Source organism: Brassica napus, chromosome C2, assembly GCF_020379485.1.
Source record: "Brassica napus cultivar Da-Ae chromosome C2, Da-Ae, whole genome shotgun sequence".
In the NCBI taxonomy this organism is placed as follows: Eukaryota; Viridiplantae; Streptophyta; class Magnoliopsida; order Brassicales; family Brassicaceae; genus Brassica; species Brassica napus.
Genome location: NC_063445.1, coordinates 7,207,709 through 7,234,082, shown reverse-complemented (window position 1 = coordinate 7,234,082; position 26,374 = coordinate 7,207,709). Strand labels below are relative to the sequence as shown.

Sequence of the window (26,374 nt, the reverse complement as noted above, 5' to 3'; positions counted from 1 at the left end):
TCTTGGTAATCGATCGATGCGTTTTTGTTCTATAACGCATCGATCGATGCATTTTTAAAAAAACATACAAGATTTTCTGAGGAAATGCCGAGGAACAATTCAGATTGTCGATAGATCGATGGGATACTCTCATCGATCGATCACAATCTTACGGCCCGGTCCATCTTGGTAATCGATCGATGCGTTTTTGTTCTATAATGCATCGATCGATGCATTTTTAAAAAAACATACAAGATTTTCCGAGGAAATTCCGAGGAACAATTCAGATTGTCGATAGATCGATGGGATACTCTCATCGATCGATCACAATCTTACGGCCCGGTCCATCCTAGTAATCGATCGATGCGTTTTTGTTCTATAACGCATCGATCGATGCATTTTAAAAAAAACATACAAGATTTTCCGAGGAAATTCCGAGGAACAATTCAGATTGTCGATAGATCGATGGGTTACTCTCATCGATCGATCACAATCTTACGGCCCGGTCCATCCTAGTAATCGATCGATGCGTTTTTGTTCTATAACGCATCGATCGATGCATTTTTAAAAAAACATACAAGATTTTCCGAGGAAATTCCGAGGAACAATTCAGATTGTCGATAGATCGATGGGATACTCTCATCGATCGATCACAATCTTACGGCCCGGGCCATCTTAGTAATCGATCGATTTGTTTTTGTTCAAAAACGCATCGATCGATGCGATTTTTTAAAAAAAAATTACGTTTTGAAACCCCAAACACTAGTTCGTCGGAATATTCCGAGGAAAGTTCGAGGAAGAAGAGGGTTTCCTCTGAGTTCCCTCGGAATAATCCGAGGAAATAGGGTTTTTAAACCGAAAACAACGTTTTGCCGTTTGAATAACACCTATATAACCCTTATTAAGTGTCTTACGTTCATTATGAAGTCAAAAATTTGTTCCTTACCGTATAATTAACACTTTTCCGATTGTATGAACGAAATCTCGCAACATAAGAGAAACACTTATACCTTTTAATGAACGGTAAAGGGAATACTTTCAATTAGTTTTGAAATTTGTTATTTCATGGTTTATGCTCATGTATACAAAGAATCCTCAATGGTATGCATTACAATTGTATAAGAAATGAAATACGGCAAAAAAAATTGATGTTTTGAAACCCCAAACACTAGTTCCTCGGTATTTCCTCGGAATATTCCGAGGAAATTCCGACGGATATTTTACTATCTGTCGGAATTTCCTCGGAATATTTTCATTTTACCGGGCAAATATTTCGCGAAAATTGAAATTAGAATTCCGACGGAATTCCGACGGATAATGTCCGTCGGACCCTAGGTTTTATAACCACGAGCCCCTTCTTCTTCCCCATTTCTCTCTTCTTCCTCTGCGCGACTCCTCTCTTTCTCTCCGGCGATTTCCCCCTGAAATCCGACGATATCTCCGGCGATCTCCCTCTTCTCTTACACAAATCATGTAAGGACCCTATCCCACTCTCTTAGGTTCTATTTGTTAGGTTTTTGTGTAGTTTTGATAGATTTTTGTTAGGGTGATTGGTTAGGATTGTGATTTGGTTGTATAATAGGTTTAGAATTGTGATTTGGTTGAATAATTTGTTTTGTTGAATTGATTTAGAATTTTTTTATAATTTTTTTAGTTTTTGTATTTATAAAATCGATTTTTGTATATAAAATCGATTTTTGTATTTTACAAAATGATTTTTCTATATAAATTCGATTTTTTGGATTTTACAAAAAAAAATTTCTATATAAATTCGATTTTTTGGATTTTACAAAACATTTTAAATATCTATAAAACTTTTTTGTGATTAAATACTATTATTTGGGATTTAAAAATATTTTTCATATATATATATTATTAAAACTATTTTTTGTAATTATTAAACAATTTTTATTTATTAAAACTATTTTTTGTTTATTAGAACTATTTTTATATATTTATTAAAAAAATTTAATATATATAAATCTTTTTCTGTGATTAAATTATTTGGGATTTTTTTTTAATAAAAAAAATTAATTTATATATTTATGTATTTATTAAATATATATTTTTAATTTACAGGTCTCATGATGATCAGACCCGGCCTCGACAGCGTCGTGGTCGTGGTGGTACGGGGAGCCAGTCTCGGGATTCCAGCCATTTTCAGGATTCCCCTTCGCCCCACAGCTCCAACCATACATCTCCCTCTGCTGCACCCGCTCATGCTCCTCTCGCTCCCGCTGCTGCATCCGCTCCTCTTCCTCCGGGTCCTCCGGGAGTGATGAGGGTTGCGGAGTTAGTTCAACAGCCCGGTCGTGACCATCTTCCGTATCTCACTCCGTATCCACATGGACGGGGTCAAACATGGTAATTTAAACATTTTTTTTCTTTAAATTTGGATTCATTATTAACCGTTTGTTCTTTTAATAAGGTTCAACGGATCCGGGAACGGGATCAGCGCATGGATCAACCGTATGATGTACTCGGCCCTCGACAGTGGACATCCGACTTTCACTCACTTCCCAACCGACAAGCAGGTTCTGTGGTTTCGTCAGTTTGCGGTAAGTATTCTAATTTTTTACTTATATTTTTAATCTTTAATATAAATTTTCTACTAATTGTGTTTTTTTTTCAGCAAGAGTTCAACTGGAATTCCGATGAGACGCTCTTTATCTATCACCACTTCGTCCATAAAGTAATGGACAACTATGGGAAGCAGATCCACGAGTGGAAGAAGAAGTGGGAAATCAATAAGGTTCGATTTAATTTATTAAACAATTTTTTAATTTTTTAATTTATTAAACTTTTTCTTTTTTTTTAATTAAAAGGTCCCAAAGTCGATGAACGACACGGTCTGGAAGGAGTTGTGTGCACATTGGGATAAGGAGGAGACGAAAGAAACTTCTTCCACCAACTCCACCAACCGCAGGAGCGACCGTAAAGGGAAGGGCATCTACAAGCATAACTTGGGTGCTCAATCTATTGCCACTCTCGGAGATCGCATGGTAAGTTCAACCGCTTTTTCTTCAATTATTTGAGTTTCAGAATTTAAATTTATTGTGCATTTCTTCTAATTTCTAATGTTTCTTTAATTTTATGTTTTTTTTCAAGGCGGAAGAAAATGATGGCGAGCCGGTCGATGATCTCGCCCTAATGAGGAGGGCGTATACCAACAAGAAGACCGGCCAGATTGATGACGGTCTTGTGAGGGACGTGGTCGACCTGGTCCAAACTCAGGTGGTAGACGAAGTGTCTCAGCTTCAAACCGAGGATGACGCTTCGACGGCTTCGACCAACTTGTCCCGGTTTCGAATCAACGAAATCGTTGAATCCGTAAGTTTTTTTTTTTTTAAGTTCAATTCATTTATTTCTTGGTTTAAATTTCTAAATTTGGCTTTTTTCTATTCAGTCGGTTCCAAAGAAGAAGGGACATTTGTTCGGTTTGGGTCGTCGCACCCGGTAGGTTCCTCCTTCTTCTGCACCACCGCCCTTTGTTGATCCAGAAGTACTTACGGCTCAGTTGAAGGACAAAGATGATCGAATATCTTTGTTGGAGACCCAGATGGCGGCTCAACAGGCGGGCTATGAGGCACAGAGGAGGCTGAACCAGCAAATGATGGAGATGATGCAGAGGATGTACCCGAACGAGGTGTTCCCGGACGTGCCAGACCCGTAATTTTTTTTTTCTCCAATCTCGGAATGTTTTATTTTTATTTGTGAAACTTTGAATATTAATTAATATGATTTCAATTTTACTTTTAATTTCATATTTTCGAATTTAAATTTCAGAAATTTTATTTTTTCAAAAAAATTAATATTTTTTACATTCCGAGGAAATTAATTATATTTTTCACTAGATCGATCGATGCGTTTTTGAACAAAAACGCATCGATCGATCCGTTTTTTTTTTAAAATATAGCGAGAGACATTTCCCTCGGAATTTTCCGAGGGACAACTCCCTCGGAAAATTCCGAGGAACGGATCCCTCGGAATATACCGAGGGAACAGTTCCTCGGAATAAACCGAGGAAAAAGTCCGTCGGTATACTCCTATCGATCGATGTATATATGTCCAAACACGCATCGATCGATGAACTTCCGAGGAATTATCCCGACGAAGTTCTACCTCGGTATATTCCGAGGACTTTTTCGACAAACAAGGGATCCTCGGAATTTCCTCGAAAATTTATTTCCTCGGAATTCCGTCGGAAAATTCTGAGGGATTTCAGAGGAAAAAAGAAATTCCGAGGAATTATTTCCGACGACGTGTTTCGTCGGAATTTCGTCGGAATAACGATATTCCGACGAAATTCCGACGATTTTTTCCCTCAGAATCCTTGATGTTTTCTTGTAGTGTTGGTACATCCGCAGAAAACTGTGATATGCAATTGTTATTACTAAAATACCTTGATCCGCTCTTACTCTCTGATAGCACATTTTTGCGTCCTCAGTGATTTTGATGGTTTCTTTTAACTCTTCTATTTTCAGGATCCTTGATTTGTTACCACCAAATACCTTTGAATCTAGCTTTTTGGCTCTTCCTTGCAGCGAAAAAACCTCTTATAGAAACGTCTGCACTATCTGTAAATCACTAGACCTATCTACAAATGCACCTTAGACAGCCATCATCATGCCAAAGTACCCATGTCGTGTGTCTTAATGAACAATTAAGATAAATTAAAGAACAGCTCTTAGCGAAGCTAGTAACTAGTCAAGATAGTCCACTTGTTAAAATACACCCCAGTGTAAAATCGAATTACAGCGAAGACACAAGGCACAAAGTAATTCCAAGAACTCGTATATCTTTTATTAAAAATCTTTTACACAATCTATTACAGACTTGTTTGATCCGAATTACACAACTCGACATGGATCGATTTCTACCGATTTCTAACACACTCAACTTGTTTGACTCAACACATGTTGATCAAGTCTACCAATTCACTCAGCTATGAAATCCCAAAACCCTTTGTGTTTCTCTCTGAGAATTACAACGTAAAAGCTCTAACCCTAATCATAGGTAAAACCACAATATATATTAAATAATATTTTCCTGTTATCTAATATAATATATCATATATTTTAGCATCACCAAATCTTCCAATTTGTGATCTGATAACATTCCTTTAATGCTTATTTCGTCAACCAAGCATAGAGAAATATCACACATCATCTCATCTTGACTTTTCCTTTTTATTCTCCGAAACATGTGTCACACATTACTCTCCATGTGTAACACATATACACGAACCAAAACTCTACCACTGCAGCAACCTATCAAGCTCCAAGTTCTTGAGCTTACATTCTCCCCCTTTTTCATTGAGTTTTACAACTCAAGCTCAATAACTTCTAAGCACAATATGCATCATACATCCAATAAAAGTATTAACTTAAACTCCCCCTGAATCAAATACCATCTCCCCCTGCTTGAGTGAAAAACTCTGTGAAAAACTTCATGATACTTGTTGGACCATCAAAACTCTCAATACCTCCTATGCCATCGAACTGGTTCTTCAAGTTCAGTATATTGATCAACCATTCGAGTGTATGTATGCTCGTGTGACACACCTTTCGTAAACTTGGGATACAAATCATTCTTAGCTATCCATACATGTCCATACCTTCTAGGTTCCACATAACAAAGGTCCATCCTCCAAGTTCGTTCAATCTGGTTTCTCCGAGAATAACATAAAGCAACACTATGTCCAATCTTACCACAAAAGTGACAGTCATTCCTTCGCTTAGCAACAACTTTTATATCTTGTATCTTTGGAATCGTAATCTTTGCTTAAGTTTCATCCTTTCGTACAACTGAAACAGCTGGGACTGAGGGTTTTACAAACTTGATTTCTTCATTCCTGTCAACCGTGTGAGAACTACTTCCATGATGACCTCGCTTTCTACAGAACAAGCCTCTATTCCCACAAGCTGTTTTTTGATTCTCTTTAGTCTTTGTCACTGATCCTGATTTTTCTTCAGCTTTTGGTTTGTCATCTGATTTTACTTCAGCTTTTATGAACCTTATTCCTCCAGCCTCGTCACAATCTTGTGAAGTCGATCCTTGATAACCCAAACCCCAATTAATTTTTGGAGACTGCCCCATTGACAAGATATGATCCAGACTTGCTGATACAGTGTTCAACATTCCTACTTTCTTGTAGTTCTCAGTAAGGTGTCTTTCCAGAAGTTGACTCTTCTCAAGTTCTTGATTCAGCGGTTGTTTCATCTGATGAAACTTTATTTCAGACTCTTGTTGAACTCGGTTCTGCTCTGCGATAACTCTCTTAAGAGATTGAAGCTCATCTTCCTCATCATTCTCTATCATCCTACACTTTGATTCACCCTTCGTGTCAGTCTATTCCATCTCTAGGATGTTGACTTGAGATTTTAACATAGCTTTATCCTTGATGAGCTGCAAGTTTTCGTGACTGAGTTCTGCAAATTTACCAAAGAGAATCTGGTATTCAACTACAAGATCCGCATGTAGATCACTTTCTGTATCACTGTGTGACGCATCAAAATTGGTGTGTGACCCATATGACGCACTAAATTCACCTTTAGTGATGTCTTTTTCAGACCCCATAACTCCATGAAGAGTCACAAAATTGAGAGCATCTTCTTTTCTCTCTGGCTTCTTATCACTGCAAGTTCTCTTCATCTTCATCTTCTTTGTGTTCACACACTCTGATTTTATGGGCCCATAACCATTACATCCATTACACTTGATTTCTTTTCTCTTGAATGATGGATAATGTGTTTTGACATGTCCAATACCATGAAAATTAAAACACACCCCTCTCTGCATTTTATGTCTTTCTTCTTCTCTAGGCAGTCTGTCGTTGGACATCTTATACAAGAGATTCATGGTTTCTTCAAGTTTCTGAATCATCAGCTGAATAGATTCTTCAAGTTTTTGAGCTCTTTGGTTGTCTTCATCAACTGTAACTCTAGAGTCTTGAGCAGACTTTGAAAACTTAGATTCCAATTCCATCTCCTCAGCCTTTAATATCCCTACTATCTCAGCAAACTTGAGTTCACCAGTGTTCATCGTCAAGTTTATTGCCGCTTTATGTGCTGCAAACTTAGTAAGTATACATCGCAAAAGTTTCTTCACCAGTTTTGCATCTTCGTATTTTTTTACCTTAAACTTGTGCTTCATTGGCTATGGAGCTAAGCTTTGCATTGAATTCTCCTATCTTCTCATCGCCACTCATCATTATGTCTTCAAACTGTGATGTAAGCAAGTCCAATTTTATCCTCCTAACATTCGCAGTACCCTCAAACGCATTTTGTAGTATATCCCAAGCCTCCTTAGCTGATTCACAGTCCTGTATAAGCTCAAATTTCTTTCCATCTACAGAACTGAAGATTGTATCCAGTGCTTTCGCGTTAAACTTTGAAAGTTTTTTCTCTGTTGCAGTTCACTTTGTCTTCGATTTAAGTGTCTTCAAGCCATCTTCTTGCATCACCCACAGTTCTTCTCATCCAGATTGAACAACTGTCCATATATCTTCATCAGCTCCACGAAAGTTTGCTCTCATTCTCACTTTTCAATATCCATAATTCACATTATTCAGCAGCAAAATATTGTGTGCCAAAATCGCCATATTCTCTTCTCAGGATCTCACCTTGGTTCGAAGACCCCTCCTTCGTATAGGTGTCCTGCTCGGATACCAATTGTAAAATCGAGATACAACGAAAACACAAGGCACAAAGTAATTCCAAGAACTCGTATATCTTTTATTAGAAATCCTTTACACAATCTCTTACATACTTGTTTGATCCGATTACACAACTCAACACGTGTCGATTTCTAACACACTCAACTTGTTTGACTCAACACCTGTTGATCAAGTCTACCAATTCACTCAGTTATGAAACCCCAAAACCCTTTGTGTTTCTCTCTGAGAATTACAACGTAAAAGCTCTAACCCTAATCTTAGGTAAAGCCACAATATATATTAAATAATCTTTTCCTATTATCTAATATAATATTTCCTATATTTTAGCATCACCAAATCTTCCAATTTGTGATCTAATAACATTCCTTTAATGCTTATTTCGTCAACCAAGCATATAGAAATATCACACATCATCGCATCTTGATGTTTTCTTTTTATTCTCCGAAACATGTGTCAAACATTACTCTCCATGTGTAACACATGTACACGAACCAAAACTCCACCACTGCAGCAACCTATCAAGCTCCAAGTTCTTGAGCTTACACCCAGTAGCTAAAGTGCTCAGGGGACAGAAGACTAACGTGCACACCGCAGCGGATCAGGGATGGCACGTGAAGTGGCTTAAATTCTCGTCATTTGACGTAACATGTGGTGTAAAGAATCTGTCTTGTCTGAAAACCCTCAAACAACAGATGTCCCATGCTTGATCCTGACACTTTAGAGAATGGTTCTTTTTTTTTTGCTAACCGAGTATCCTGGCCCCAACGAGGTGGTCCAAACTAGAGACCGAAGTGAGCATGGACGCTGCCAGGGCGTCACCATGTGGCTCACCGTGTAACGGTCTTCGGTCTCGGATGCTGCAGCCCACATGTAAATTCCGCAGTGCCCAAGGCTCGAACCCAGGGGTGGACACTCCAGCTGGAGCTCCTGTACCACTAGACCAAAGCAACTTAGAGAATGGTTCTTGGCTATTTCATTTCAGAAACACACATTCACGAGAAAAGAAAACAAAAAAAAAGAAAGAAAGAAAGAGAGATTGATGTTTCAGTACATTTTTATAAATGTTTTACGATTTAGTTTTTAAAACAGATTGTATAACATGACCTAATCAGATAATCAACCGTTCTAATTACTCAATTATGACATGACCAAGGAGACACTAAATTTTTATAATCAAACTTGCCGTTCAAGAAACAATCACCACCCTTTTGATTCCTCACTTGTTGCTGCACCACCAACACCGAACCTTCTGATGCAAATATACTCCCAGCCACAGTTTCTCCAATGACTCCAAGCTGGTGGTCCTCGCTCCACGCATCAAGCCCTTCTAGAATCTTTGTGTTGATCCCTTCTCCCCTCCCTGTTATCCATAGATCATAGTCATTGACATTCATCGCTTGGATCGCAGCTAGCGTCTCCGCACCATTCTTGACCACAACCTCCTTATAACTAACCCTATCATTGCTTTCGTTTTTAACCCAAAACCATGTCACCACCCCATCGTCTAGCTTCTTCTCCCTCACGTCCTCTCCTTCGTGGTTGAACGACAAGAACCTAACTATCGTCAACGTAATGTCCGGATTTGCTGTCATCCTGTCTGCCAGATGCAAAGCTTCTCTGTTATCAGCTCCTCCTAAGAACAAAACCACAAAACGGTATGTTTCTTGCCTCACACGGCTCGGTAGAATTGAATGTTGCTGGTCAACCGAGGACCGAACCTTGGCGTTTCTAAGCCGCCCTTTACCATAATAGATACATACAGAGCAAGGTGTGTACGCCAAGACATCAGCGTTCACGGACAGCATGCCGGGGTCAAGTAGCTCGGTAGGTGCATTGTCCTCAAGACGCTCTCGTTGATAAGGTAAGAGAATGAAAGCGGTTTTCTTGGCCAAGGCCAGCTCGCAAATATCTTGGTACATTAGACGCTTTGGAGCATGAGCAGTGTAGGCATGCAGCGTCACACACTCTTTTCTCTTCTTTTGGTACAGCTTAAAGGCGCTTTGCACTTGGTCTACTCGCCCTTCTTCTTCGTCCCCCTCTTTGTCTTCCTCCTCTTTTTGTAGCTTGTGGTCTATAAAAACTGGTGAAGCTCGCCCCATCAACTCCATTAGCTGGATTGCGTATATAGCAAATGAACTACTTGTAGTGGGATAGGCGAAATCAAGGAACGTGATCAAGCCAGACAAGGCTTCTTGGTTGGAGACGGCAAGAACAAGACCCATCTCGGTGGATGGTGGAGTGTGCTGGATGGTCCGGTGCTTGCTGATCCTGTAAGGACGATTTGGATCATAGAGGAAGCTGATGATCGGTGTTGATACTCCTGTTATGACAACCGTATGCAAAACCAAGAGAGTAAAACCGGGTAGACCGACAACATGTTTCCTGAAGCAAAGCAAGTAGAGCATGATATCTAGTTGACCTCTCAAGTTCATAATGAGGCCAAGAGTGAGACTGTCTCTAGTAGGGACTTTAAAGAAAGCAGCAGCGGCAGCCACAGAGATAAACTTGGTGATGAAGCTAACCGTGGTCATGTATACAAGAGGAGCTAGTTGGTGGTCCCAAGCATCAGCGCTAAGGAAGTGAACATCTGTGTAGAGTCCCACCAAACCAAACGAGAAAGGCATTAAAAATTCATGTATAAAGGTCTCGCTCCGAATAGCCAACGTTGAACCCAACGGTGGACCGTGAGGGATTATTAACCCTAACCAAATAGGTCCGGTGCCTATCAATAAACCAAGCATGTCCGTTAAGAAACAAGCAACAAGAACACCCATGAGAATCATGACAATGTAGTTTTGGTCGACGAGTTTTCCCTGAGGTGTTTGGTCGTCCACCCACTCAAATGCTCGTTTCACGACCAAAATCATAAAAGCACTGAATATAACAACTGATACAACGTAGAAGACTGCAGCTTTGGCTCCTGCTACGTTTGCTTGAACGACAGCCTCGAAAAATACAAGCACGAGGATCGCTCCCATATCCCCAAGGAGAGCCACCGACATGGCGAACTTCCCCACCTCAGAGTTGAGAAGGTTCATGTCTCTTAAGATGGTGTAGATGACAGGGAAAGAACTGAAAGCCAAGGCAAACGCTATCCCTCCAACGGAAGAAGGCTTCCCCATGGTTTTATCCATTTGCTCACGCATGGCCATCCCCGTGGCCCCAACGCAGACCATTGGGACGAGAACGCTGATGGCAGCAATGTACTTGTGTTTTTTTGGAGACTTTGCAATGGATGCGACGTCGGTTTTGGCCGCAGTGAGAAAGAAGAAGTAGAAGAATCCCATTAGTCCCAAGTTTGTGAATATGTAGTTTGAAATAGGTGGGAACACGTAGTAACTAAAATTACGGCTTCCTCCAAGCATGGACGGTCCTATCATCATACCACCCTTCAAAACACACACAAACCATTGTCTTATTATATTAAATAAACATTTTATTAAGAAATATAAGGACATCCGCATTGAAAATCTTTTAAAGAGAGTATTTATCAAAAATAAAAATATTTGAGTAAATTAGGTTTTAAAAAATTTGAGAGAACCATTCTAAAGTTTTTAAGTAAGAAAATTTTACATGAGTTTTTCAAAAACATTTTTTTATTGAAAAATTATTATTATTGATGAATTTTTTTCTTTGAGAGATTCGTGATCTAAGATATGAGTGACGAACAATGATTTCACAGACGATACGAGGTTGACGTAAAGGTCGGAGGATGAAGCAAGTGGCTTTGATGAAGAAAATAACAATAACTGCCTCGAGCAAGAATGTTGAAAATGCATAGTTCATCGCATTTTCGCCTCTGAACAATCCAAATGGTTGTTTACTGTGAACATGTCGGCAAACCACCGGAAGCTTGGCCGAGAAAGCTTTAGTAATAATAAGATCACCGGGGGAGGACGGGTTGTCCGGCCAGAACCCAAGATGGATTGGCAGGACGGTCTGGCCATTGCTGGGAAAATACCTAACCATGCAAACTATTTTTCAGACCACGGTTTGTTTCACGATGGGATAATGCCTAACCATGCAAACTATTCTTTCAGACCACGTTTGGTTTCACCCAAAGCGTAATGATACTGATCATCAGTGGAGAGAAAGAATACTATAGATCCAAAACTGGTGTTCCTTTTTTTTAAACAGATGTGGATGTGCGTTATTTTGGGAACACTTCTAGTTAGTTTTTGATTAGTCTTCGTGTTTTTTTCTTTCTCAATATGATTTTTCACTTGTTAAAGCATATTTTTAGCAGAATTAAATAGAAAATGCACCTTTTGGAATTGTTTTTCACACATATTTTTAAGAACCACTTAATATTTTCTGTTAACAGGATAGTTTGAATACACTAGTCTGTATATATTTATTTATTTTCTAAAATATATATGAAATGCAGGGAAATAATCAGAAAATAAACTGTGATGTGGGAAGAGAATATATATACCACCGATTCTTTTTTGAAATACAATATACCACCGAAATATCCTAGATTTGTTACTCTTTTTACAAATTACAGTGTTCAGAATCACATGTAATGTTATATATGTTGGAGAGGTATAATGTCACCCCACTCTATAAATGTGATGGATGAATTTTAGATGCAAATAAAATTAAGGCCCGGAACATGAGGTACGCCGTACGGGCCGTGGTAGCTGGCTAACACAAACTCCCATGCGTCTATTTCCTCATTCTTTTTTTCCTGAGATTTTTGTTTTCATCATACATTCCCCACATAATACTTGTTGTTTTAAACATTACTAGATCTGGACCCGCCCGACCGGGCGGGTGTTTTTTTCTGTTTACGTAACGTAATCAGAAATTTTTACACCATTATATAATGTATCAAAATTATAATACAAATGATGACAATAAAACATCACATAATATAAAAATTGTTGTAACATAATTTGATTACAAAATTGATCACACTGTGAAAAGGTAATTTTAGTTGGACCACATTTCTATTGACGACCATTAAAATAAGATGAAATTAAGAATTATGAGTTAGTATGATATATGAAATAGATAAATAATGTATACTTTTTAATGGAAATTAATTTATTCAACTGCTATGAAAAATAACTTATTTTAAATTTTATTAAGATTTGTAAAAGATTTTTTTTTAAGATTATGAATAATATTGAAAAAGTTACAATTTAATTAAAAGCTTGAGTTTGTGTTAAATAGAAAACCTTTTGGATCATTTAGCATTGAAAAGGGCCCATAATTTTAAAAGTCCATGTGTAACAGTTTTTTTTCCGGGAAGCAGATATTTTTTTTTTTGGAAACTCGGTTTTGGCAAACGGTTAATGTTCTCTTATCTCTTTTTTTTTGTGTGGTCTCTCTTTCTTCTTCAATGAGAAGAAAACAAAAACAAATCCGATTCTGCACCTCGAATTCCTTCTAACAAAGATAGATGATCGAGAATTCTAATTCCATTTGAAGAGCTATGCAAGGTAATCAACTGTAACCCTAATCAAGTACTTTAATTAAGTTTTTTGTTTAGATATATATTGAACTTGCAGATCTTACAGTGATTTGGAGATATTAGACATGCAAGCAATCAGATCTTCAAACTTGATGGATCCACCGATGACTTCATCTCGTACGATCATGGAACAATCAGATCTTCAAACTTGGTAGATCAAACTTGGAACAATCAGATCTTCATCTCGTACACAACTTCATCTCATACGATCTGTCGAGGTGATGTTATATTATATTTTAAAGATTTTGTAGACAATGGTTCCATATTTAAAAGAAAAAGGTCAATCTAATCTGTTATAATTGTTTTTGATCTATAACTACCACTATCTTAATTTTTTAACAACAAAATATTGGAATGATTTAAAAGTGTACGAAGAACACCTTGTCTAAATTATAATATGATCGTGCTTGGTTAAATTTCATTGAAATATTTTATATTTGTAAAATAACAACTGTTAACTAATCTTTATCTTCATTTTACAGAACAAACTAAATAATTGTATAATGGTGGTCACTAAGCAAGTTCCTACCGAAGCTTTGCGTTAGACAGATAAGTATATGACTAATTTTTTTTTAATCATCTTATAGTATTTTAGTCAGTTCACTTTCCATGTATATATTTATGAGCAGGTGAATGATGGCATCTTTAGGGCCAGAGCTTTGTCAGGAGGTGAAAGACATGGGAGAGAAACAAAACGTGATGCAATCCATATTAAGGTTAGTGCATTTTTAATAGCTTAACACTATAGTAATTAGGCTTGGAACTGAAAAATGGTAGTTAGGAGGATAACTGGAGATTGCTTGAAGAATTTTGATTGAAGTTATTGGTAACAGAACATGTCATTGGTATCACTTTACATGAAAATTTTGGTCATATAGGATTAGAAAAGACACTGTTTCGATATATTTTAGTTTACGGTATAGTCACGGTTGAATAATAATGAATTTAAGGATTCTTGCGAATAATTGTTTATGTAACAATACGAAATACAAAAAAAAAATCTTGAAACAAATAAAAAAAGCATAATCCTGAGAATTAACTTCTGTAAAACAAAACAACGTCAAAACACTGGTGAGTCTAGAACGACAATCTTCTCAACCAGTCTTCTTGAATTCCATGTGTGTCTGAATCATGATAAGAATAGATAAACTATTTAAAAAAACTTTCTCACTCAATCACGCAAGTAGATGGAAATCACATACCTGATCACTGAATATGTCAGAGATTGTTGAATATCTCTTTGAACACAACATTCATAGTTTTGGCCTGAGGTTTCCCATCTTTGTCCACAATCAATATCTTCAAACCGTTTTTAGATGTAACCCTTGAAATACCAACATAGAGATGTCCATGTGAAAACACGGGTCTTGGGAGAAAGATACCAACTTCAGATAATGATTGACCTTGACTTTTATTTATAGTAATTGCAAACGCCACAGCCAAGGGTAATTGCCTTCTACGCATCTTAAATGGTAATCTTGTGTCTGATGGTGTTATTGACAACCTAGGGATATCAACTGTCCGCCCCACCTTTTCTCCAGTTATAATCTTTGCTCGAACCATAAAATCCATTAGTTCAGTGATCTGAAGTCTTGTTCCATTCATTAAACCAGCAGACGGATCAATGTTTCTTAAAACCATCACAGGACAACCAACCTTGAGTCTAAGGCTATGGTTTGGCAAACCAGAAACTTTGATAGTGTTAAGGAAGTCTGGACCCAATGCTTCATTGTTAACAGATATTTTATCTGATGGATCTATACTATCAGCACTAATATAGATCTTCTCATCACCTGTAATAGAAAAAAGTTAAGCGTTAGAAAAGTATTAGAAAAACAGAAACTAAAAATTAGGCGTGAAGCATTAAAATATACCAGCAAGTCTATCCAGCATGTACTCGTTAATCATATTAACATCCTCATTTGTTGGACACAAAATAGCTCTTTCTTGTAAAAACTTAGGGTCCTTGTTTTCTTGAAGGGAAATAGAATCACCGTACACAGCTTTGCTGATTGCTTCTATAGGTTCGTCCGCGTCAGTAATCAAAAACTGAGAAGGAATTTCAATCTCTGCTTCGCCATCATTAGGCTCGTTAACTTTTCCATCCCCAATTTTCAGTATCCACTCTGAAAACTCCTTAAGATTCTTTGCTTCTTCAACTGACAAACAATCTGATAACAATCGCATATTCTTTGTGAGTTTAAGCACTTTGCAGTGTTCCCAAAGATATGATGAATTCAGCGCCGCCAACACAATTTCGGCCCTTCCAGCTCCATTAATTACAGGGAGAACCTGCCTAAAATCACCCCCAAAAACAATTACTTTTCCACCAAAAGGATTGACACTATTGTTGCCCATGATATCAGACAAGCTTCTATCAAGTGCTTCAAAACAAAACTTGCTCATCATTGGTGCTTCGTCCCATATAATGAGTGAAGACTCCTTCACTAAATTAGCCTGATCAGATCCATGCGATATAGTACACGAAGAAAATTCATCGGGATTTAGTGGAATCCCAAATCTTGAATGAGCTGTCCTACCACCTTGCAACAACAACGAAGCAATGCCACTGGATGCAACATTTAACACAATATCACCTCGACTTCTAATAGTTGCAGAAAGTAATTTCCAGAGAAATGTTTTTCCAGTACCACCAAATCCATCAAGAAAGAACATTCCACCAATTCCATCATCCACAGCCGAAAGTATCTCATCATATACTATTTTTTGCTCGTCTGCCATTTTACGGCAGTCTTGATCAGGAGTTTGTAGCAGCAACTCAGGTGAATATTTTCTCTCATCCAGTATCAAGACATTTGAATCCTGGGTCCTTGTCTTTGGCAGTTTTGGCAGTCTCAAATTTTCCCAGATAAGTACCATTACGCCTCAAAAGATTGTCAATCTCTTGCAAGGCATATTTTTTTTTATCTTCGTCACTGATCAATAACCCTAGAAAAACATAGAGAAAGTCAGAATACTACAAAAAAAATTACTTTGGTGAATCGGTTTTTGGTTAAACAAAAAAAAATATTACCTGGTCGTTTGAAGTATTTTCTTCGGTTATACTCAATATCTTCTGAAAGGCACTCCCATGTACGTTCCCAAACAACCTCTGGCATAGATAAACTGTCATTCATCAGCATCATAACAAAAAATTGTCGCAGTTCACTTGCTGTGCTTTCATAACTTCTCCTTAAAATATCATCTATGTACTCTTGATCATCATCTAGTAACCCACGAGCAAAACATGCTGCCTTGTAGCTAGGGTAAAGAACACCATCATATGTTTTAAAGTCTTCGTAACTGGTTGGACCTTTAACGATGTTCAACAACACACGCAAAAAGTAAGCATCTTCCTGTTTCCGCGGAGCATAGTTAATCCTCCCAATGCTAAAACCTCTTTTTCGCCTGATCCACTTCTTCTGCTTCTTGTTATATGTAAAGAAGTTAGGTATCTGCGCATAGGTCTGAGTTTTCGCAAGATCATCAATCTTATTCAGCTCAAACCATGCCAAGAACATTGTATTCTCGATGAGTTTTCGAGTGACAACAGCTTTCAGTTTATCCTTCCCCTTGAAGAAAACTATTTGTTTACCGGGTAGATGAAAACTCAGCTTCTCAACTGATACAGACCTAAAGTGAATTGGAAACTTGAAAATTCTCCAAGTCCCTTCACAAGCAGAAACATATCTGCAAAGAAATAATCGGTATCAACAAAAAGTGAATACTATTTAGTATTAAAAAAAAACTTTTTGAATATAGAATGTACCTGCAATCAAAAAAGTCATTGATTTCATTCTTCTTCTTCTCAAGACTTCCTTCAGTGCCATCAACAATATTTCCGGCGGCATTTGAAGTCATATTTGAATCCGTACTGGCAGGAGGCTGGACAGGTGCATTTGCCAATATGCTGTCTACGATATGAGCAGGAGGTTCAACAGCAACTGTTACACGATCCTGTCCTTTATTAATGTACTTAAATAAGTACTTAATAGAGCCAGCTTGGTTGCACCACTCTACATTAATGTGAGCTCTATAACGAAGAGATAGCTTTTTGTTGTAAGGAATAACATATCGGTTATCACATCTAACCCCATTCTTCTCAACAAAACTCTCTGATTGCTCACGCCTTCTGTAAATAGGAAACCCTTCTTTATTAATTGTAGTTTTCACAGCAAATGCTTTTGGATATGACTTTGAACACAATCCATTCTCCATACATGGAGAATTCATGTTAGCAGCTCCACAAGGACCATGAATCATCATATCTTTAATCACATCATAGAGTTCTGGTTCCTCCACCTTGTTAGGTACTTCTGCAGATATAATCTTGTCAATGTCGTCTGTGTTTGGAAGCTTGCTGGTGGGGTGGAGAAATAAGAGAATATGGGCATGGGGTAAGCCACGTTTTTGAAACTCGATAGTATACATTGCTGTCACAAAAAAAAATTTAAAAAATAGTTAGTGATGAATTGGAAACGAATAAAGATAATGTAGATATTTCAGTAGTTATACTTACATGCCACAGTCTGCCCAAGCATATTCTTTTTTGTCAAATCGTCCATCAATGATTCAAGTTTCATCTTGAATAGCCTACAAATAATGTCCGGTCTGTCCTCCGCTTTTAAATTCCTTTTCTTCAGATACCTTGTGATCTCTGGCCATTTGGGATTGCAGGTAAAAGTAATGAATAGATCCGGAAATCCAAAATGCTTACATATTGTCATAGCATCCAAGTAGTTATTTTTCATATATCTAGGACTCCCAACAAAAGAAGCTGGCAATATGAATTCTGTCCCTTGCTCATGCATATCAATCCTTCCAGCATTTTCAGACTCCTTTATAGAATCATAACTATCAGACCGTAGAGTAGACTGGTTGAACTTCAAATATCGTAAGCGGTTTGACTCAATAGTTGTAAAGGCATCAACGATGAATTGCTGAAAGAGTCGCCTAGAATGTAAGAGACAGTGGGACTCATTCTTACGCTCATGAAGACGATAAGCAAAGAATTGTCTCATACTGATATTAGGCTTCTTTAGTTTTTTTGTTGCTGCTGTGACACCTTTTTTAATACCCAGTCTGAATCCGTCTTCTACATAAGTAAACAATAGAGGATACTGCAGTGCAAGGTAAGAAGCATGAATCTCGTTTATCCTTAGAAGCTTTCCTGATTGTTGCTGAAGAACAATATCTCTGTTATTCATATCTAGATTAAAATCACCAGGAATGAGTGCGGCAACTTCAGTAGCCGTGGGAGTATTATAAGTTCTTCCATCCTGTAAGCGATCACTCACAATACGCATGTGAAACGCATCATCAGGATCTGTCCTAAATCGATCTTTAGCTGATCTGAACTGCTTCACATAAGGATTAACTTCATTCAACATCTTCCTCAACATGTCAATAATCTCCTCCTTGAGCCTATCTTTCTTCTTTGTTTTGAAATTTCCTTTTCCTTTGCTGTAAAGAAATGAAACCATAGACATCAGAAATAAATAAATCATTCAAACTCTACTATTAAATGCAATGTCATACATAAATGAGTAATGGTTTGGTTTATTGGGAGAGTGAGGTTTAAATTTACCTCAAACAGTTCACTCTATTTTCAACTTCATGTTCAGTGTCTACTATATATAGCTGACCAAACTTGGCTTCATTTCCATCATGTGGTTGTAGACTTCCCATTAGATGATAATTTTCTCCTTGAAGCTGAAACATAGAAGGTCCTATGCCCTTCTGAACTGATCTTTCAACTTTTCCCCCAAGGGAAGTAAATGAGAAAGCCATGTTATAAGGCCTCATATTCTTCTGGAAATGCTTGCTTAGTATGTCATCTCCTTCCATCAGCTTTTTCAGCACCAATGGTGGTTCTTTTAGTAATGGCAACTGAACTTGACCTTGCAAACAACATAGTGAAAATGTAGGCTTTGAAGCATTTCTACGTCTGTTTAACCTTTCGCCAAACCACATAATAGCACCACAATGAGAGCATGAGTAATCTGGATCGCCCTCATCAAGATACTCTGCTCAGGTGAAATCAAATGAGCAGTATAAGCAATTGAATTTTTTGCCAAATTCAGGATACTATAAAAGTTGTAAAAATAGACATGAAATAACCTTCTTCTTTTCGTTTATTTAGAACCTTAGTTGACCTCCGTTCACGATTTTGGCAGCGTTCCAAAATTGATTTCATACAAAATGGTGGGGGGGCGATACGGATCAGTGGCTGGTGTAGCATGAACCTCTACATTGTCCGCTTCAAGTTCAGAGTCTGAACTTTCTTGAGAACTAAAATCGAAATCAAGCTCGCCTTCATAATGAGAGATACCTAAAACAAAGGCCATAAGAAAAAAAACTTAGCAATATAACTAATTTGCAGATTATACACGTAGGGATTAGTACCTCCAACAAAATCATCGTCAAGCAGTTCATCATCCTCTTGATTGATATCATGATGTATGTTTGTTGTTGTTTCTTCGTTTCCATTAGATAAAGATTGTGAAATATTAGTAATATCATCCAAGACAGAACGTGGGGGCTTTCTTCTTCTCTTTCTATTCTGGGATAGAGGTGTTTTGGATCTAGTACAGTTTGGACGGAATGACACTACAAAATAGTAACAGATGATATTTTAAGTAAACATGTACATATTAAGAACAATATAAAGTTTTGTTTAACTCACAGTTCGCATTAGTCAGACAACTTCTATAAACTGTTGAACATGATGGTTGGTTTAGAGTCAAATCCACACCTAAGAAGATATCACAGCAATAACATATTTTCATGTTAGAACAGGTGATGATGTGATGAGAAAAGTAATAGATTGGGAAATAGTATTTATAAGCAGCAGGCTTACCAAACAAACGAACTGGAGCAGTAGATGGCGTGTGAGGTGAAGCCGAACTACTACCATGTGCAGCATGTAATGGGTCAAAGGTAGTTGTAGATGGTGAGGATCCGATGGTCTGGTAAACCCTATTAAAAACAGATGTCAATGGCACAGTAGAATCTGAGCAATCACGAAGTGGTATAACTTGGTTTTGTAAGCCTGCAGGACTTATTTGTCTACTATAAGTAGAACTGGTAGGAAGATTTTCGTTTCCACTACCATGAACCCCCCTTCTTTTCCTTTTCATAATACGTGAGTAGAGCTTTTCACCTTAGGTTTTTCAGATACAAAAGGGTGTTTGACGCGATGATTGCGATTGCAACTCAATATCCACTTTTCTAATTAAGTTTTTGCAATAAAAAAGCGGCTTAATATTAGGGTAACCAAATTTCCAAATTGTATAAATGTTAAATGTGAATTTTTTCATGTAAAGTGGTACATCTGTTATTCTAAGTATAATCAATACATATTTTTGATTAATTAAGTTTTCCTAAATGTGAACCTCTACAATTTCGTTAGCATATTATATTCTGATGTTTTATTTTTTTATGATTATATGCAGGAGAAACATTCATATTGAACGTGGGGATATTCAATGGCCAGAATAATTCTTCCACTAAATATTTTGAATGTCTAAGGTACCCAATATTTTAAAACAAAATTTATTGCTTTATAGATTAACTTTAGTTAGACGAACAATAGAATGTGCTAAGTTGTTTGGTTAGTAAAGTTAGTTGATGATATTCTTTATAGAAAATATAAACTAAGAAAAAAAGGCTACTTTATTATAAAAGATCAGAGAACAAAAAATCCACTTAAAATTCACTTATTAAAAAACTTAAAGTGCAGAAATAAACAACGGAAGCAAAAAACTAAAATAAAAACACTCAAAGCAAAAAACATAGGTATAGGCCAGCAAGAAACATAGGTAGTCCTTCAGCTTCGAAAAAACTAATCGATCTTAGATTTTTCAGTCTTGACTGTGGGAGTGCACAACTTCTTTGAAGTAGATGTTATGTCTGCCAGTTCTGAATCAGTTTCTTTTCTTTTCGAGAAAGGAGTTGCACAATCTCCTGATGATGCATGATTCTCAACATCCTGCAACATAACCTACATTCCAAAGAAATAACAAACATTTGGTCAACAACTTAAAATAACATCAATAGGATAAATCATTCTAGATTTCAGAAACACGTACCCCACCAGAGACACAGTGGATGAACAACCTTCTATAAGGGTGACTGGTTCTGATTCAGTTTCAATTTGGTGAATAATATATCCAGACCAGACTTTTGAAACCTTATAGATCTCGGATCCGGAATCAGAGGGACAGAGTCCAAAACAGAAAGATTTGCCTACCAAATCCAGTATTGGTTGAGGCAAATTTTCTGGATCTTCAATCTGGAAAATAAAAATTTAGATAATACATTTTTTTTATTCAAGTTGTATAGACACAAACTTACCTCTTCATAAGAACCATCCCAAAGCTCCTGTGCTTCAAAACCGATGATGCTTTTTGCAATAGAGCCAAGCAACACGAGTTTACAGTCTCCAGTGTCATCATGAACAATCAAATGAAGTTTGAATCTGTCATGATAATTCAATGTTAGGACAACATGTACTTTTGTTTTGATATATAAACTTATAGATAAAAAGTTCATTTAGACAAAAATGAAAACAATCTTACTTTGGAACGACATTAGATCCATTGGTACGACACCCAGCACAACGGAACAGAGGTTTAGCAAGCTTGCCAGACACAGACCTTCTGATCCTAGTAACAAGCTTGCCACAACCCTTACATCCAAAATAGTACAACGCCCAATCAGTATCTACTGCTTCCACTGAACACACGATCTTAACGTTCTCGAGCTACAATTAGTTGTATCAAATAGGTTACATGAGATCAAAATGTGAAAAAATTATGCCGCATAATTAATATTAGTTATAAGTTTGAACTTTTACAAACAAACCTCAGAAGTTTCCTGTAACTCAGAAATCAAAATGATACCAACATCATCCCAATCATCAGCAACTTTGAGAAGATCCTTTTTCGGGTCATTCTGTTCATTCCCAGCTAGAGGAAGGTCCATATTTTTGAGCCTGAGTTCATTTATTAAGTAAAAGAAACAAATTAATTATTTGAATAAAAAAATAAGTAAGTAAAATATTTGCTAAGCTAAATATTCTACTTCTCTTTGAAATCCAAAGCCTCAGCCATAGTTTTGAGATCCAAAAGTGATGCGTCAAATGCATTTGTTATTTGAACTTCACCTACAATTATGATAGTTTAAAAAAAATTATTAAATCGCATAAATATTTCATATTAAAGCGCATGTAATTATATATTTTCATACCTCCAAACTCACTGATTTTAGCCAATCTTAGCAAGCAAACAATGTCTTCACCAACATGTTTCTCACGATGATGTTCGATTTGCTCAGCATAACGGCCCCAAAGACAACATGCCAAAGAATTACCACTGTTTTACACACATGAAAACATATTATTTTTTTTGAAATCAATATAAGTTCATTGAAATCAATCTAAGTTACGATCTAATACCTGTTGTCTCGTAAGCGAAATAGAATCCTTTTCCTGTCTTCATTATGGACTTGGATGATCTGAACTTCACCAATATCAATAGCTTGGCCTATTATGTCTGTCATAAATAATTATAGTAATGCTAGTCAGAATATGTAGTATTGAAAAGATAAAAATAATCTAAGAGAAGTAGTTCAAAATTATATACCAATAAGACACTTAGTATTAACACTTCCATCCAATATCTCATTGTAACTTGCTAGAGATAAAAAGCTGCTATCGTCAGTGAGATCGGAATCTGCAAAAACAGTATCGTTTGTGATATTCATCTTATAGCCCAGGTTTGTTGGTTTGTATTTGCCACCCGTTCCAGATATCTTCACATTCTGAATAACACGCCATTTTCCAAGAGGAAGGCTACGTTGAACTCGCTTAATGAGAGTTCTCTTGCAGGAGCACTGAACTTTAGCATCCTAATAATAACAAATGATTGTATCATAAATAAAATCTACTATATTTAAATTCAAAACAAAAAAAAATGATTATAGAACTAACAGTTTGATCAGCTAAAACCATTTCTAATGTTTCATCAGCGTAAGGTGGGTTTTGTATCCATGAGTGAATCAGTTTCACTTGAACACGCCACGCATCCTTAAAGGGTTTAAGGTCGCTGATGAGATGAAACCTTTTGTTAGCAGACATGTTTTTTTGGTGAGGAAAGTCGTAATAGAATGTGTACAATGGTGTGGTACTCGGGTAGAATATATAGTAGAGGGACAATACCCTAGTTGAGAATAAGATTTGCTTAATTTACAAGGCATTTTTGGCGAAATTAATGAAAATAATATTTTGTTTTTATTCTGTTTCTTGTTTTCGAAATGATGCTAAAAATCTTAATTGTTATGATTTGAAATAGGAAATGATAATATCTTGTGCTTGTTCCCCAAGTTTAGGTGTTTATTGAGTAAATCAAAGATTTTGTATAAATCTTGATCAACATGTCAATAATGCGATGCAATTCCGTTTTTTTAGGGTGGGAATCACGTTTGAGTTATTAAAAAGAGGTTAATGAAAAGAATATTTTGTTTTTATTATGTTTCTTGTTTTCGAAATGATGTTAAAAATCTTAATTGTTATGATTTGAAATAGGAAATGATAATATCTTGTGCTTGTTCCCCAAGTTTAGGTGTTTATTGAGTAAATCAAAGATTTTGTATAAATCTTGATCAACATGTCAATAATGCGATGCAATTCCGTTGTTTTAGGGTGGGAATCACGTTTGAGTTATTAAAAATAGGTTTCCTTATTTGTAGTTTGTTGGTGTTAGATAAGGAAAATAATTGAAATGTGGAAAAGACAAGAATTTTTAAGTAGAGATAAATTTAATTCTCAATGGCATTTGACTGTAAATATTGTGTAACTTATAGGGTTATTATATAAGTGTACTTCTGTTTTAATAAGATAGATAATCATGCATGTATCTTTCCACATTAACACACTTGACAGTAAAGAACCAACAGTAATACAATTTTCAATATCCTCTTTTCAATTCTGATTTCATTGAACGTAATTCATCTAAAATACATAAAACAATATAGGTGAAAACAGTATTAACACACTTGACAACCAACAGTAATACAATTTTCAATTCTCATTTCATTGACCGTAATTAATCTAAAATACATAAAATAATATAGGTGAAAACAGTATTATTTAAATTAGTAGAAAGTATGAAACGGGTCGGATAATAAAATGGAGATATAATTATTTTTCCTTCTGGACATATCAATATTACTTGTAAGGTATAAATTATAACAGTACTCAATTGTCATAAAAATAAATATTCTGAAATGAAAGAGAATTAGGTGGAACCTTACGTCCAATATTGAATGCATCACTCCCTTTAATCTTTAACATTTTATATATTATGGGTTTTGCATTTACTTTAGTCTCATTTTCTTGTCTAACCGTAGGAGACTCGTGCCCATGCTGAGTAAAGTTTGCGCCATGGAGAAATTAAAAGTTTTGCTACCCAAAACCCGGTAATATAATACTAGTCAATACAGTATAATTCTAATCGGTTACACTGCATTATATATCTAGGCATATTTCATTTATAAATAACATTTCATAAATATAGTCCGACAAAGTGTAGTGAGGTCCAACACTAATCTATAACTCAACATTAATTATATCTAGTTTCAAAAAAAAACATTTATTATATGTAATTTTAACAAAATGGAGACAAATCTTATACTATAATATATACTAGATTTAGATCCGCGCCTTGCGCGGGATAAACATTATATATATAAATTATTTTATGTATTATATGTTCTTACATATTATGAAATAATAAATATATATTGAATAATTAAAAGTCAGTAACTATTACATATATAATTAAATTGGTGCGAACGTATAAATCAATTTTATTAATCCAAACAATTTTTTAAAAAAATTTGATAGAATATGTAATTAAATTTAAATGATATTAACATACATAGTATATTTTTAATATTAATGTCTATTAAATGAAGATTTCTACTCATATGTTTTTTTTATCATGTGTATCTTTAATAGCAAAAACTTTAAATTATTGATAACAAAATTTTCATTGTAGGATTAATAATTTTAGTAATTTATAATTTAAAAAAATTAATCAATGTTAGTTCAAAACTTTTATCAAAAAAATTATTCAAAGTAAATTTTGAAATTAAAATATTTAATATGGTTTATAGTTTAATTTGAAATGATATATATACATATATATTTTAAATCTTAATGATTAATTAAATTATACTTTTATTTATATGATTTTGTAATCATTTGTATTTTTTCATAACAAAAATTTTAAACCATGGATCGCAAAATTTGAATGTGAGACTTTTAACAGTTTTAGTAGTTTATAGTCATTTTTTAAAATTCAAAATATAACATATACATTATAATATGGTTATTGTGATTTTTTTTAAATTATTTTAATAGTTTTAAATTATACAAATTTGATAGAAGATACATTTTTTTATCAGATCTTTATTATTCAAAATTATTAATTGTCATATATACTTTAGCCACATTAGGCAATTCCGTAATCTTTATTTAATGAAATAATAAATGACATTAATAATAAATTTATGGTTAGTTTAATAAAAAGTTTATTATATAATTAGATGGACTAACATATTTCTCTAATAATTCTAAGAATCATCATAGTGATGACACGTGTGTACAAAAAGAAATTGTAATGTTTCACTAATAATATATAGGGGATATGTTAACCAGTGGTACGCTCTCCACCATTCGTAATTCGTCCTATAAATAATGCATATATCAATTATATATTCTCTTATAGCTTCCTATTTTTTACTAGTAAAACAAACAAAAAAACATTTATGTGGGTATGGGAATGCATTCAAAGTGCTGATATTGTATAACTGTTGTTGTACTACTGGGGACCTTCAGACTATAAATACAGCAATGTGATACAAGCTCCTCTCTAAAATTACTTATTTATGAATATGTGTATGTACATATAACATCAAAACACATGTAGAGGAAGATACATATGCATATAAATCTCAGCTGGAATAGTAGAGAAGTAGCTCCAAAGCTCAGGAGGGATAGCGCCATAACTCAGTCAATTAGTATACATACGTTTGTATATAAATGGCGCCATCCATCCTGAGTTCCATGGCTTCTTCTTGCTTTTATGTGTATCTCCGCCTTCATTCCCGGATTCGTTGAGCTTGTGTAAACGAGATGGAAACTAACGGTAAAGGTAAGGTTTACTATTTGGTTA

General features: G+C 35.7%; 1 protein-coding gene and 1 long non-coding RNA gene across 3 annotated transcripts; one reads left to right on the top strand and one right to left on the bottom strand.

The window, feature by feature from the left end:
• Positions 1-6,212: 6,212 nt before the first annotated feature.
• On the bottom strand, positions 6,213-12,214 carry LOC106407730 (cation/H(+) antiporter 24-like). Its single transcript, XM_022708020.2, has 2 exons — positions 11,327-12,214; positions 6,213-11,046 (listed from the first exon to the last, which is right to left on the bottom strand). The coding sequence occupies exons 1-2, from the start codon at positions 11,624-11,626 to the stop codon at positions 8,791-8,793; spliced, it is 2,556 nt and encodes an 851-aa protein (XP_022563741.2). The 5' UTR covers positions 11,627-12,214; the 3' UTR covers positions 6,213-8,790.
• A 202-nt stretch (positions 12,215-12,416) lies between these two features.
• On the top strand, positions 12,417-24,951 carry LOC125581499. Of its 2 annotated transcripts, none has more exons than XR_007319121.1 (3): positions 12,417-13,354; positions 13,619-13,852; positions 19,935-20,540. It is a non-coding gene; the product is annotated as an uncharacterized LOC125581499 (long non-coding RNA). The 2 variants fall into 2 exon arrangements; XR_007319120.1 differs by lacking the exon at positions 19,935-20,540 and adding an exon at positions 20,591-24,951 and having other exon boundaries at positions 12,422-13,354.
• The last annotated feature ends 1,423 nt before the right edge of the window (positions 24,952-26,374 follow it).